Genomic DNA, 13259 nt, shown 5'->3' with positions numbered 1-13259 from the left:
GGATGTGAGGGGGGCATGTGAGTGCGGGTGTGAGGGGTTTGTGAGTGCGGGTGTGAGGGGTTTGTGAGTGCGAATGTGAGGGGTTTGTGAGTGCGGATGTGAGGGGGGCATGTGAGTGCGGGTGTAATGGGGGCTGTACATTTATACTAAAGCACTCAATCATAACATAATAATAATCCCAAAAAGTCGTGTGTGTGTGTGTGTGTGTGTGTGTGTGTGTGTGTACGCGTGCGCGCGCTACTGGCTTTGCATCTCATCCCAGGCTAGGTTTAAAAGCTGTGTTTAAAGCAGCATACATTGGCTTGCCATGTAATGTGGTCTTGAGCTAAAAGGTGGCACTGTGTGCTCATTTGAATGTCATTTCCCAGAATCCTTTGCTGTAGTGGAAGCACTGAATGATAGGTCAGCGGTGCGCAAACTGGGGGGCGCGCAAGATTAGTTAAGGGGGCGTGGCGGTTACAGAGGTCCCGCGCCCTTCCCCACGGCATTTTAATTAGATGCCGGGGTAGGCGTGAGGCCTGTAACTCCCTTACCTGCTGCCAGCCGGGTCTTCGGCAACGCTTCACCATGGCAATGGGGCGTCAAATGGCGGCGCGAGGTCATGTGACGTCACGCGTCGCCATGACACGGCGGGTCACGTGATGCGACGTCACATGACCCGCGACATCATGCGTCGCCATGACACGGCGGGGTCACGTGATGCGACGTCACATGACCCGCGACGTCATTTGACGCTGAGTTCAGTCCGAGGGGGGGGGGGCGCGAATGCTGGCTCTACAGGCAGGGGGCGCACGCAAAAAACTTTGTGCACCCCTGTGCTAGGTAACTGGACAAACACTGCTATTTCTGTTATATATATAATTATCCTCCTCCTGTCGGCCCCCCTGCTCCTGCTCCTGTCAGCCCCCCTGCTCCTGCTCCTCCTGTCGCCCCCCCCTGCTCCTCCTCCTGTCGCCCCCCCCCCCCTGCTCCTCCTGTCGAGCCCCCCCTGCTCCTCCTCCTGTCGGCCCCCCCCCCTGCTCCTCCTCCTGTCGAGCCCCCCCCTGCTCCTCCTCCTGTCAGGCCCCCCCTGCTCCTCCTCCTGTCGGCTCCCCCCTGCTCCTCCTCCTGTCGCCCCCCCCCCCCCCCTGCTCCTCCTCCTGTCGGCCCCCCCCCCTGCTCCTCCTCCTGTCAGCCCCCCCTGCTCCTCCTCCTGTCGGCCCCCCCTGCTCCTCCTCCTGTCGAGCCCCCCCTGCTCCTCCTCCTGTCGAGCCCCCCCTGCTCCTCCTCCTGTCGAGCCCCCCCTGCTCCTCCTCCTGTCGAGCCCCCCCTGCTCCTCCTGTCCCCCCTGCTCCTCCTCCTGTCCCCCCTCCGAACAGGTTCAACCTCACAGAGCTGATGGAATCGAGTCCAGTTGGTGGAACAGTGATATGGCTGTAAACAGCTTGCTAGGGATCCATAATCATACTGCCCGTGGTGATAAGTCACCTTCATAAATGAGAAATGGTATTATCAGTGTGTGTGGATACTCTGTGCCTTACAGGTTTTATCCACTCGGATAACTTGTCAATATCACATTCCGCACATGGGGAGTATTTATCATATTGTCCCTGCAACAAAACGCCAGCCAGAGTCCGCACTGAATTTATCACAGGAAAAGATCCTATTGATTTGCTGTTTTCTGCTCCAGTTTTGCAGCTGACACGGTCCCTGCTCTGTGAATAAGGAATTCTGAGTGCATTAAGCGCTGTTTCTGGAGCTGATGTCAGCAGACAGGATCCATCAGCGTCATTAAGGGGACTCTGAACTCCCCAGTATGTCTGTCTGTCTCTGTCTGTGCAGCAACAAGCACATTTTTACCGCCCGGGCAGAATTCCCCTCTTTTTTGCTGAACCTCTCCTGTTCTGGGATGAGTATAGTCACAGTGACATGCCCAAATACTCAGTCCTGTGCCCCACACGGCGAGGGGCTCTGGCTTGACCCCAGAAAGGAGGTGCTAAAGATTTTTCATGTTGCAGTTGCCGTCATAAATTGAAATTGATTAACCCTACAGTGCCTGGTTACAGAAAGATCCATCATGATCTTCCTTTAATGACTAACACACAGCTCCACAAGCGGGCCTGGCAAAGGCCAGGGACAAAATCTGAGCATTGAGGATGGAGGACTGGTTACGGGGCGATCCTATCCGTGGGACGATACGCTGGCTTCATGCATTTCTTTCAGCAGAGCTCCCACTGTTTGCTCCACATGTAATAACTTGCAGAAGAACTTCAGTGTCATTCGTAAAACAATGGCATATAGTCTATTCCAGGGTCACAAAGAGCCAGGATGCAGTGTTCTGTGCCCTCTCTGCCAGCCTGTCTCTGTTCACCCTGCTCCTTCTCTTTGCCACTGTTCTCTTGGTGTGTCCTTCGTTTCTGCCCCCTCTGCACGCTCTCTATAGGGCATGTTCAGTAAGCTGCGATAGCACCGGACTTCAGAATAAGCTCCTGTGTCTCTGCATATCTTGTTCCCCCTCTGCCCCTTTCCTGCAGCAGTTGCGGACTTGGAATACACCAAGACACAGAGACTTTACAGTTCTCCAGTAGGACCAGAGTTGGAAGATACTTAAACCACGCTGAAGCGGTGAGAGTGGGACACGCTCGGTGTAGATGATCGAAGGAGAAGATGACACAAGATGCAGGCAGGGTACCTCCATCCCCTTCCCCGGGACTCGGCTCTCCGGCGTGATTGCAGCAGGGACGACTTTAAAAGCCTCTCGGCTGGAACAGGCTCAGGGAATGACTGACTGTGATCTTGTGTGTGTGGGTGGCTTGATAGGCTCAGATCATAAGCCTGGCAATTTTCCAGCAATCATACCTGATCCAGCACTAATGCCAGGGGAATAACTCCGCTTTCTGCACAATTGCTTTCACCCCTCTCTGGCTGGGAGGGTTAAAGGTCTTTGTTCTTTTTATTGTTTGCCGAGTGGGAGGTCTGCGACACCGACTCGTATCCCCCTGGATTGTTCAGTCTTGCGCAGTGTGTGCGCAGCAGCGCTTTATAACATCGTACCAATTTCTTATCCCGGACGGGACGTGTCGTTTTTAGAATATCGGATTCAAGATCAAATTAACTTTAAATAACAACAGGGTTTAGTGCCATAGAATTAAAAATGAGGAAGTGGATGGGAGTTTGTGTCGGGTTAAAGGGGGAATGGGCCAATCCATCATCCAGGTCAATGAATAAATCAGATCCTAGATCAGGGGTGGCCAACTCCAGTACTCAAGGGCCACCAACAGGTCAGGTTTTAAGGATATTCCTGCTTCAGCACAGGTGGCTCAGTCAGAATAACTGAAGCAGGGATATTCCTAATACCTGGCCTGTTGGTGGACCTTGTGGGCTGGAGTTGGCCGCCCCTGTCCTAGACCAATTGACTTAATGAGATTGTGCACAAAATGAGGGGCTGTGCAGTAAGGTTAATGACATTCTGCGGGAGGAGAACGAAGGAGTTCGGGCGCCAGCTTCCCGACGAATGAAGAAACCGGAGCTTGCATGTGCGGGAATGAAGAAATCGGAGCTTGCACGTGCGGGTATGAAGATATCGGAGCTTGCACGTGCGGGAATGAAGAAATCGGAGCTTGCACGTGTGGGAATGAAGAAATCTGAGCTTGCACGTGCGGGAATGAAGAAATCTGAGCTTGCACGTGCGGGAATGAAGAAACCGGAGCTTGCACGTGCGGGAATGAAGAAATCGGAGCTTGCACGTGCGAGTATGAAGATATCGGAGCTTGCACGTGCGGGATTGAAGAAATCGGAGCTTGCACGTGTGGGAAGGAAGAAATCGGAGTTTGCACGTGCGGGAAGGAAGAAATCGGAGCTTGCACGTGCTGGAATGAAGAAGATTCTTCACCAGGTGAAGGAATACATGAAAAGATGGAGATGCTGACCTTGGTGCATGACTAGATGGGGAGTGGGTGAACACCACACTCACTACGAGAACAGACACCCACAAGAATAATGTAACCCCACTAACAACACTCCTAGGGGACAGCCGGCTACATATTATGTCACTTCCCATCCTTTGTCTTCCTGACTCACCATGTCCCCACGATCGACTCTTCTTAGTCACCTTCATCTGCCCCTCCATGCCTATTTGCTATAACGGTCTCCCTTCTCTGCCCCCTAGTCTACCTCTCTTTCCCTTCTCGCTGTGCTTGTCCCTTTCCTCTGTCACTGTGCGATGCTCCATGTCACTGTGCCATGCTCCTTGACACTGTGATGAACCCTTCTCTCTGTCTCCTCCCGTCATCTTCCTGCTCCATGCTGAGATCCTCGGGCCGTCGCGGGAGGCCGCCTGGAATTCGCTGAAACTTGGCAGCTCCGTGGCGGAATTGACGTGAAACTGATCTTCTTGCTCGGTGAAAGCAGCCTCGTGAATTCCAAAACAGTTCCTGATCCAAAGAATGGGGAGATGGGAATGGAAGAGTGACCTTGGCCATGGGCATAGGGGAGAGAACAGACGACAGAGAAGCCCAATGCTACATCCAACATGACAGAAATACACAGTAAAATACTTATATATTCTCTTGAAAAAGGGTCATTTAGTTTAACCCTTTGGGCAAAGCGTTGTAAGCTTGCGAGCCAAAACAAGGCAGCACCCGTTCGCAAGTCCTAACACTACCAGATAAAATACAGATATACTAATATACCTCTATTAGGATTAAAAAGCAGCCTCGTGAATTCCAAAACGGTTCCTGATCCAAAGAATGGGGCGATGGGAATGGAAGAGCGACCTTGGGCATAGGGGAGAGAGAAGGAATAAAAAACCCAAAGCATTTCCTGTGGCATTGGAGATGCAGGGGGATTGTAAGCTCTCCGGGGCAGGGTCTCCTTTTCCTAATGTTACATTATGTCTGAAGCGCTTCTTCCCGGTACGTTATTTATATTATTATGTCCCGTGTATTACTGCTGTCGGGCGCTATTGTACATTAATGGCGCTATATAAATAAAGATATACATACATAAAACACTTGGTTGATGTTCAGATGTCTACGCCGGTAGATGTTGGCTCAAATCTTCTATCTTTTTTATAGGGCCGTTTTTTCCCTCCCCAGTTTAATGCGATGAGTACAGCTCTCTGCCTGTTTTTTCTGCATCCCAAAAGCCTCCTGAATCTTATCTGCAAGTGTTGGCGGAATGGTCCCTCGGCAGCACTAATGTATGAAGCAGCTGAGCATGGTATCTGTACCATTTATGTGCAATCGGAGTGAAATGTATTCACGTTTTACAGTCCCTGATTGTGGCTCAGCAGAGAGATATCTGACCTGCGAGGTATTGTGCGGCCAACGGGGGGGTTCAGTAATGGCCCTGACACAAGCTTTGCTTAAATGCATCACCGTCTGAATGATTTCCGAGTGTGTCTGTTAAAAGATTTCTATGTTACTGTCATATCCTCTAACACAGGGGCTCAACTCCAGTCCTTAAGACCCCCCCCCCCCTACCCAAACATACAGGTTTTAAGAATATCCCAGCTTCAGCACAGGTGGCTTTGTCAGCGGCTCAGTCGAAGATTGAGACACTTCTGCTGAAGCAGGGACTGATTGAGCCACCTGTGCTGATGCAGAGACTGATTGAGCCACCTGTGCTGAAGCTGGGATATCCTTAACACCTGTATGTCGGAAGGGTCTTGAGGACGGGCTTTGAACATCACTGACCTAAGCCACAAAGGGTTAAACGGCGCGGTATTCTGCCAGCCGCAGGCGTGCTTCTTGTAATCAGTCTGAACACAGCATTTTGCATCTTGTTATCCGCAGCCTAGAATTGCCTTGTCTTTATCGTGGATGTTAATCATCAGATTACAGGACATTTGAGATGAGCCGCCTGACTGCCATGGACTCCCCAGCGGGGTCTGTCTGTAATAGATTGTCTGGCAGCCACGGGGTCGCGCCGTGAAACCCAAAAGCAAACCTAGATGCCAGCTTTTCACACGTCGTCATGTGTTGGCAGCGGAGGCCATGTCGGACCTGGAGACATTTGGACCCTTGGAGGTTCTGTTACCGCTTAAGAACACGGAGAGTAACACTGCGTCAATAATTGATCCTGTTTGTTTCATTGTTTCTGTTATACAGTACGTAGGTTTTCGAAACGCACAGAACCCGCGCCCCTGCGCTTACAATATGTGCCGATTTCATTAAGAGGGGTTTAGGGGTTGGCCTCTAATTGAGGTGTAGCAATGACCCCCGCGTTTCGGTAACGCGCAGGCGATTTCTCTGCTATGCAGAACTGCTAAGGGGGTCTGCAGTAACGTTTGCATTTAGAATAAAAAAGGAAGGGATATATATAAACGGATACAATCTGCGAATTGTGGTGTAGCAGATATACCCTGCTCAAGCGAATGAAGAGGGACTAATACACCAAACAGTATGGAGGAGGGGTGGTGCTCACAGGGAGTGGATAATAGACTAAGGGCCTCATGCAGAGAGCAGCGCTATTTACAATCTTGCCATTTTCCGGAGAAAATCGCGCAAAAAACAGCTGAAAATGGCGAGGTAGGAAAAAAGCGCCATTTTTTTTTCTATTTGAAAATCTCGCCGCGCGGCTGGCGAGAAACTACATCTCGCCAGTCTGAAAAATATCTAAATTCAGAAAGGCGCGCTCGCCATCTAGCGGCTGTTTTTGGCGCGATTTTCGTCAATTTTCTCCGCCAACTAAAGTTGGCAAGAAGCAGGAGCTCGCCGGCTATAGGGGGAAAAAAAAAATGCGCGATTTTTTTTTCTCCCTTTCAGCTGCGCGCATCTCCTCATTTACAATTCTCCACATGCAGTAATGTTAAAAATAGCGGATTTCGCCCATTTCTGCATATGGAGAATAAAACTCTCCATTAAAGCTACTTTTTCTTAAACTCTCCAATTTATTCTAGCGCTGCTCTCTGCATAGGCTCCTAAGTGAGAGGAAAGACAGAATCCCTATATTGTGGCACTAAGAGAATACACCCTAATTAAAACGTAATATTTATTGTATAATCTTAAAATAAAACTGTTTGGAGTAACCATAAATGCAGGACAACAAGTTAATTAAAATAATAAAAGACCGGAGAGGTGGGGTAGTACATAGGGTAATTATATATAAACCCTATTGTCAGTCTATTTAACCCTTTGATGGTCTATAAGTGTAGGAGAAGTGTCACACAGGTAATTATTGTAAGGATATTGTTATATCACTAGTCCCTTGCAATCAAATCCTAGAAAGAGGCTGAATGGGGATAACTATAAGCTTACAAGGAGTGAGAGGAGGGATAAATGAATCCTAGCTGTATAGATGAATATCTATGTCTAGAGCAGCCATGTAAATAGCCCTAGCTCTATCTAGGTAGCTAACCTCTTGCTAAATGAACATGAACACAGACACTTTATTAAAAACAAACTGACACTAACGTCTGGGTGCTCTTGCTGCTCACGAATGCAGTCTACGAAGCACCCAGACGGTACACAAGCCCACACCTCTCCGATGAGCCGATGTCACGTGATGATGACGTCAGACGTACCTACGTACGTTTCACCGTGACGGGCTTCATCGGGGGCCTCAATTTAGGGATTCTGCCTTTCCTCTCACTTAAAAAAGGAAGGGTAAAGATTTCTAAGGAGAAAACATTACTGTCCTTCCTATTGTCTGTCTCAACCAATATGTACGCTTCTGTTATACAGTGTTACGGCAGTCCCTCCCCACAGGGTACTGCGCGGTGGAATATGCAGGCGCCATACTAATAAACGCTAATAATACTGTAGACGGGGCACTGGGAAGTTTGCCCCAAGCTGTTGAGTTCTCACAAATGTCACAGATTCAATATATGAAGAGTTCTTAAAAAGCTGCAGAACCTACAAAAGACTGATACAGTGTTTGCTCTCTCCGGCAATTCCTTTTTATCAAGTGACATTCTTATCTGATAATCCTTTTTTTAGGGTTTAAGGCACTCTACGTACTGATTTATCAAATGGTTACGATTGGGACATGATACCTTCTGTGAGGAAGGGGACAGGCTTTTTCTACCACATTTCTTATAGCTGAAATATTTTTTTATGGTTTCAATTAAGAATTTTTTTTCTACATTCAGGATTTGTACAAAAAAGTGTATATATGTGTATATATATATATGTGTGTGTATGTGCTGTATTTGTGTATATATAATGTGTGTATATACTGTATAGTGTGTGTGTGTGTGTGTGTGTGTGTGTGTGTGTGTGTGTGTGTGTGTATGTATATATAAAATATGTGTGTGCATATGTGTATATATAATGTGTGTGTGTATATATATAATGTGTGTGTGTATATATATATATATATATATATATATATATATATATATATATATATATATATATATATATATATATATATATATATATACACACACACACAGTGTGTGTGTGTGTGTGTATATATATATATATATATATATATATATATATATATATATATATATATATATATATATATATATAGCAACTGTAAATATTCCTGTATATTCATTTGCATGTCTTAGACAGGTCTGCAACCCTGTCTTTCACCATTATCACCCAGCAAACAGCACTTCTACTGCAGCAAGGGATTCTGGGAAATGACATGCAAATGAGCACACATATATATAGTGTGTGTATATATACAATCACACACACCTTATATATTATTATATATATGTATATACAATGGTGTGAAAAAGAAAGTACACCCTCTTTGAATTCTATGGTTTTACATATCAGGACACAATAACAATCATCTGTTCCTTAGCAGGTCTAAAAATCAGGTAAATACAACCTCAGATGAACATCAACACATGACATATTACACCGTGTCATGATTTATTTAACAAAAATAAAGCCAAAATGGAGAAGCTGTGTGTGAAAAACTAAGTACACCCTTACTGCTTCCATAGGAATCAAGATACTATGTAGCAGACAGGTGCTGCTAATCAAATTCCCTTGATTAATTGATCATCAGCAAGTGTGGCAACCTCTATAAAAGCCGAAGTTTTAGCAGTTTGCTGGTCTGGAGCATTCAGGTGTGTGTTAACACAATGCCAAGGAGGAAAGACGTCAGCAATGATCTTAGAGAAGCAATTGTTGCTGCTCATCAATCTGGGAAGGGTTATAAGGCCATTTCCAAACAATTTAAAGTCCATCATTCTACAGTGAGAAAGATTATTAAAAAGTGGAAAACATTCAAGACAGTTGCCAATCTTCCCAGGAGTGGACGTCCCAGCAAATTCACCCCAAGGTCAGACCGTGCAATGCTCAGAGAAATTGCAAAAAAAAAACAAGAGTTACATCTCAGACTTTACAGGCCTCAGTTAGCATGTTAAATGTTAAAGTTCATGACAGTACAATTAGAAAAAGACTGAACAAGTATGGCTTGTTTGGAAGGGTTGCCAGGAGAAAGCCTCTTCTCTCTAAAAAGAACATGGCAGCACGGCTTAGGTTTGCAAAGTTGCATTTGAACAAACCACAAGACTTCTGGAACAATGTCCTTTGGACAGACGAGACCAAAGTGGAGATGTTCGGCCATAATGCACAGCGCCACGTTTGGCGAAAACCAAACACAGCATATCAGCACAAACACCTCATACTAACTGTCAAGCACGGTGGTGGAGGGGTGATGATTTGGGCTTGTTTTGCAGCCACAGGACCTGGGAACCTTGCAGTCATTGAGTCGATCATGAACTTCTCTGAATACCAAAGTATTCTAGTGTCAAATGTGAGGCCATCTGTCCGACAGCTAAAGCTTGGCCGAAATTGGGTCATGCTACAGGACAATGATCCCAAGCACACCAGCAAATCTACAACAGAATGGCTGAAAAAGAAAAGAATCACGGTGTTGCAATGGCCCAGTCAAAGTCCAGACCTCAACCCGATTTGAAATGCTGTGGCTGAACCTTGAGAGCTGTGCATAAACAAATGCCCACAAACCTCATTGAACTGAAGCAACATTGTAAAGAAGAGTGGGCCAATATTCCTCCACAACGACGTGAGAGACTGATAAAGTCATACAGAAAACGATTACTTCATGTTATTGCTGCTAAAGGTGGTTCTACAAGCTATTGAATCATAAGGTATACTTAGTTTTTCACACATGGCTTCTCCATTTTGGCTTTATTTTTGTTAAATCATGACACGGTGTAATATGTCACGTGTTGTTGTTCATCTGGGGTTGTATTTACCTAATTTTAAGACCTGCTAAGGAACAAATGATTGTTATTATATCCTGATATGTAAAACCATGAAATTCAAAGAGGGTGTACTTTCTTTTTCACACCACTGTGTGTGTGTGTGTGTGTGTGTGTGTATATATATATATATATATATATATATATATATATATATATATATATATATATATATATATATATATATATATATAACATACACACACACACTGCACCAAGGGTTGTATATATGGGTTATACGAGTATACTCTTCTCCCTTTTGCTGACCTGTTGACCCTCTCTCTGCAGGAGCAGGGCAAAGTTGGGGTGAAATTTAACATCGGGTTGATGGACATCTCTATCCGGGAGGAGAGCACCCCGGTCAACGACGGGAAATACCACGTGGTGAGGTACACCCGCAACGGGGGCAATGCCACCCTGCAAGTGGACAACTGGTCCGTCAACGAGTACTACCCCGGAGGTAACATCTGCTCCCCCACCTCCGTGGCAATGTCCCTTGTGAGATGATCCCTAAAGTGTAACCTAGGGGTTCTCAACTCCGGTCCTCCAGGGCCACCCAACAGGTCAGGTTTGCAGGATATCCCTGCTTCAGAACAGGTTGCTCATTCTCTGATTGAGCCACGTGTGCTGAAGCAGGGATATCCTGCAAACCTGACCTGGTGGTCGCCTCTGAGGACAGGAGTTGGCCACTCGTGTCTTGTCCCTTCAATCTTCGACTGGCCGCTGATTGAGCCACCTGACCGAAGCAGGAATATCCTGAAAATCTGACCTGTTGGCGTCTTGAGGACTGGAGTTGAGAACCCCATGTGTAACCCATTCAGTGCTGGAAGCTCCTGCACTCCCCTCCAGCACTGAAAGACGTCAGAGCATCAACATCCGGTTAAACGGCAGCGCCCGGACTGAGTTATAAAGCGGCTGTTTATAAACCCGCCTGAAAATCACCGTTTTGCATCAGATTCCTCAAAGTGAAAAAAAAATTGGGTTGTTTTCTTCCTCAAGGGCAACATTTCCATTTCCATTCTCTCCACTTAGCCCAACCTCTCCCCGAATATCCGTGTGTTCGACGAACGCCTGCGAGAGCTGGGGCAGGTGTAAGCACCTCTGCGGAGCGTGAACTCGTCAGCCAGACATGTCTGAGGTCACTTCTGCGCAGTCCCAGCTGTCTTGCAATGATGTCATTTGTGCTGTCAACAGGGAATAGAGTCGGACTGTGAGAAGGGATCAATGGGCAGCTCTTGTGGATCACTAAGGAGTAACTGTATCAACAATGCAGGATTCTTAGGCTACGGCCCCGCTGCCTGCGCTGCACGCGCGTCTGCCAAGCTGGCGGTGCGTGCAGCCGAGTTCCCCGGTCTGTAGAGAGCTGTAGGGGGAAAGACAGGAGGGCGTGATGGGGGCGCAGCCGTGATGTCACCCGGCAGGTTCGCCCTCATTGGCTGACCCGCCAGGGGCGTGGCCTAGCGCTCCGTCGCGAGTCCTGATCTCAATTCTCTTGAGAGCAGGAGTTTCTGTCGGCGCAGCGTGGCGGCCCCCCCTCGCAGCGGGCCCGGCCCCATTGTGGGGCGGCTCTTGTGGCGGACGCTGCAGTAGCCAGCGGGGACCTGGCCTTATAGGGTAGGAGGTTCTCAAGAACGCCCAACAGGTCAGGTTTTCATGATATCTCCGCTTTAGCACATGTGGCTGGGATATCCTGAAAACCTGACCTGTTGGGGGTTCTTGAGGACCGGAGCTGGAAACCCCTTGTTACAGGGTATTGTGGAGGGTGAGTTCATTCACCGCTCTGGTGTGGCGTGTCCTAGGAATGACACGATATGGCGTAATAAGAAACAGGGATTATTTGTAGCTGGTAATGCCCATTATTGGGCCAGAATGCTAGTGTGACGCGGATGTTAAAATACATTATCCGTCAGACATTCCCATATTCGGGGGGAGGACCCACAGCGTGTGGCAGTATTAAAGTATTACAGTATTAATGCTCATGCACTGACAGGTCAACAACAAAAATGCAACAAGACATTTAACTACAGGAATTTTTCCTACAGCAAGGAAGGGGTTACTCTGGCAGTGATGGGGTTACTCTGGCAGTGATGGGGTTACTCTGGCAGTGAAGGGGTTACTCTGGCAGTGAAGGGTTTACTCTGGCAGTGAAGGGGTTACTCTGGCAGTGAAGGGGTTACTCTGGCAGTGATGGGGTTACTCTGGCAGTGAAGGGGTTACTCTGGCAGTGAATGGGGTTACTCTGGCAGTGAATGGGGTTACTCTGGCAGTGAAGGGGTTACTCTGGCAGTGAAGGGGTTACTCTGGCAGTGATGGGGTTGCTCTGGCAGTGATAGGGTTACTCTGCAGTGATGGGGTTACTCTGGCAGTGAATGGGGTTACTCTGGCAGTGAATGGGGTTACTCTGGCAGTAAATGGGGTTACTCTGGCAGTGAAGGGGTTACTCTGGCAGTGAAGGGGTTACTCTGGCAGTGAAGGGGTTACTCTGGCAGTGAAGGGGTTACTCTGGCAGTGAAGGGGTTACTCTGGCAGTGAAGGGGTTAGTGTGCGCTCTGCCGCTGCTCAGGAAGATCTGCGACACTGGAAATAAATCTCCGGAATGGCTTCCAAGGTGACGATGTCTGCGCGGACTCAGGACCTGCCATCGAGTCCCCACTCTGCCCAGCGCTCAATGCTGTTACTCACATGCTTTATGTGTGAGCGCCGTAGCATGCATAATGAGTATCGAGCATCTGCAAGACATCAGACGTGATAATGACTCTCATTTCTCTCTCTCCATCGCAGCGTCGAACACACTCACCCATACTCGTACACAGTATGTAACACACTCACCCATACTCGTACACAGTATGTAACACACTCACCCATACTCGTACACAGTATGTAACACACTCACCCATACTCGTACACAGTATGTAACACACTCACCCATACTCGTACACAGTATGTAACACACTCACCCATACTCGTTCACAGTATGTAACACACTCACCCATACTCGTACACAGTATGTAACACACTCACCCATACTCGTACACAGTATGTAACACACTCACCCATACTCGTACACAGTATGTAACACACT

The 13259-nt window shown here is 47.6% G+C and overlaps 1 protein-coding gene across 1 annotated transcript in view; it reads left to right on the top strand.

The window, feature by feature from the left end:
• Positions 1-13259, top strand: part of NRXN3 (neurexin 3) — a 403334-nt gene that overhangs the window by 298251 nt on the left and 91824 nt on the right. Inside the window, 1 exon segment of the mRNA XM_075614646.1 lies at positions 10466-10637. Within this exon segment, the coding sequence (XP_075470761.1) occupies positions 10466-10637 (172 nt within the window).

The sequence above is a fragment of the Ascaphus truei genome, chromosome 9, assembly GCF_040206685.1.
Source record: "Ascaphus truei isolate aAscTru1 chromosome 9, aAscTru1.hap1, whole genome shotgun sequence".
Taxonomy (NCBI): Eukaryota; Metazoa; Chordata; class Amphibia; order Anura; family Ascaphidae; genus Ascaphus; species Ascaphus truei.
Note: the sequence above shows the minus strand (reverse complement) of the source record. Positions and strands in the feature narration are given on the sequence as shown.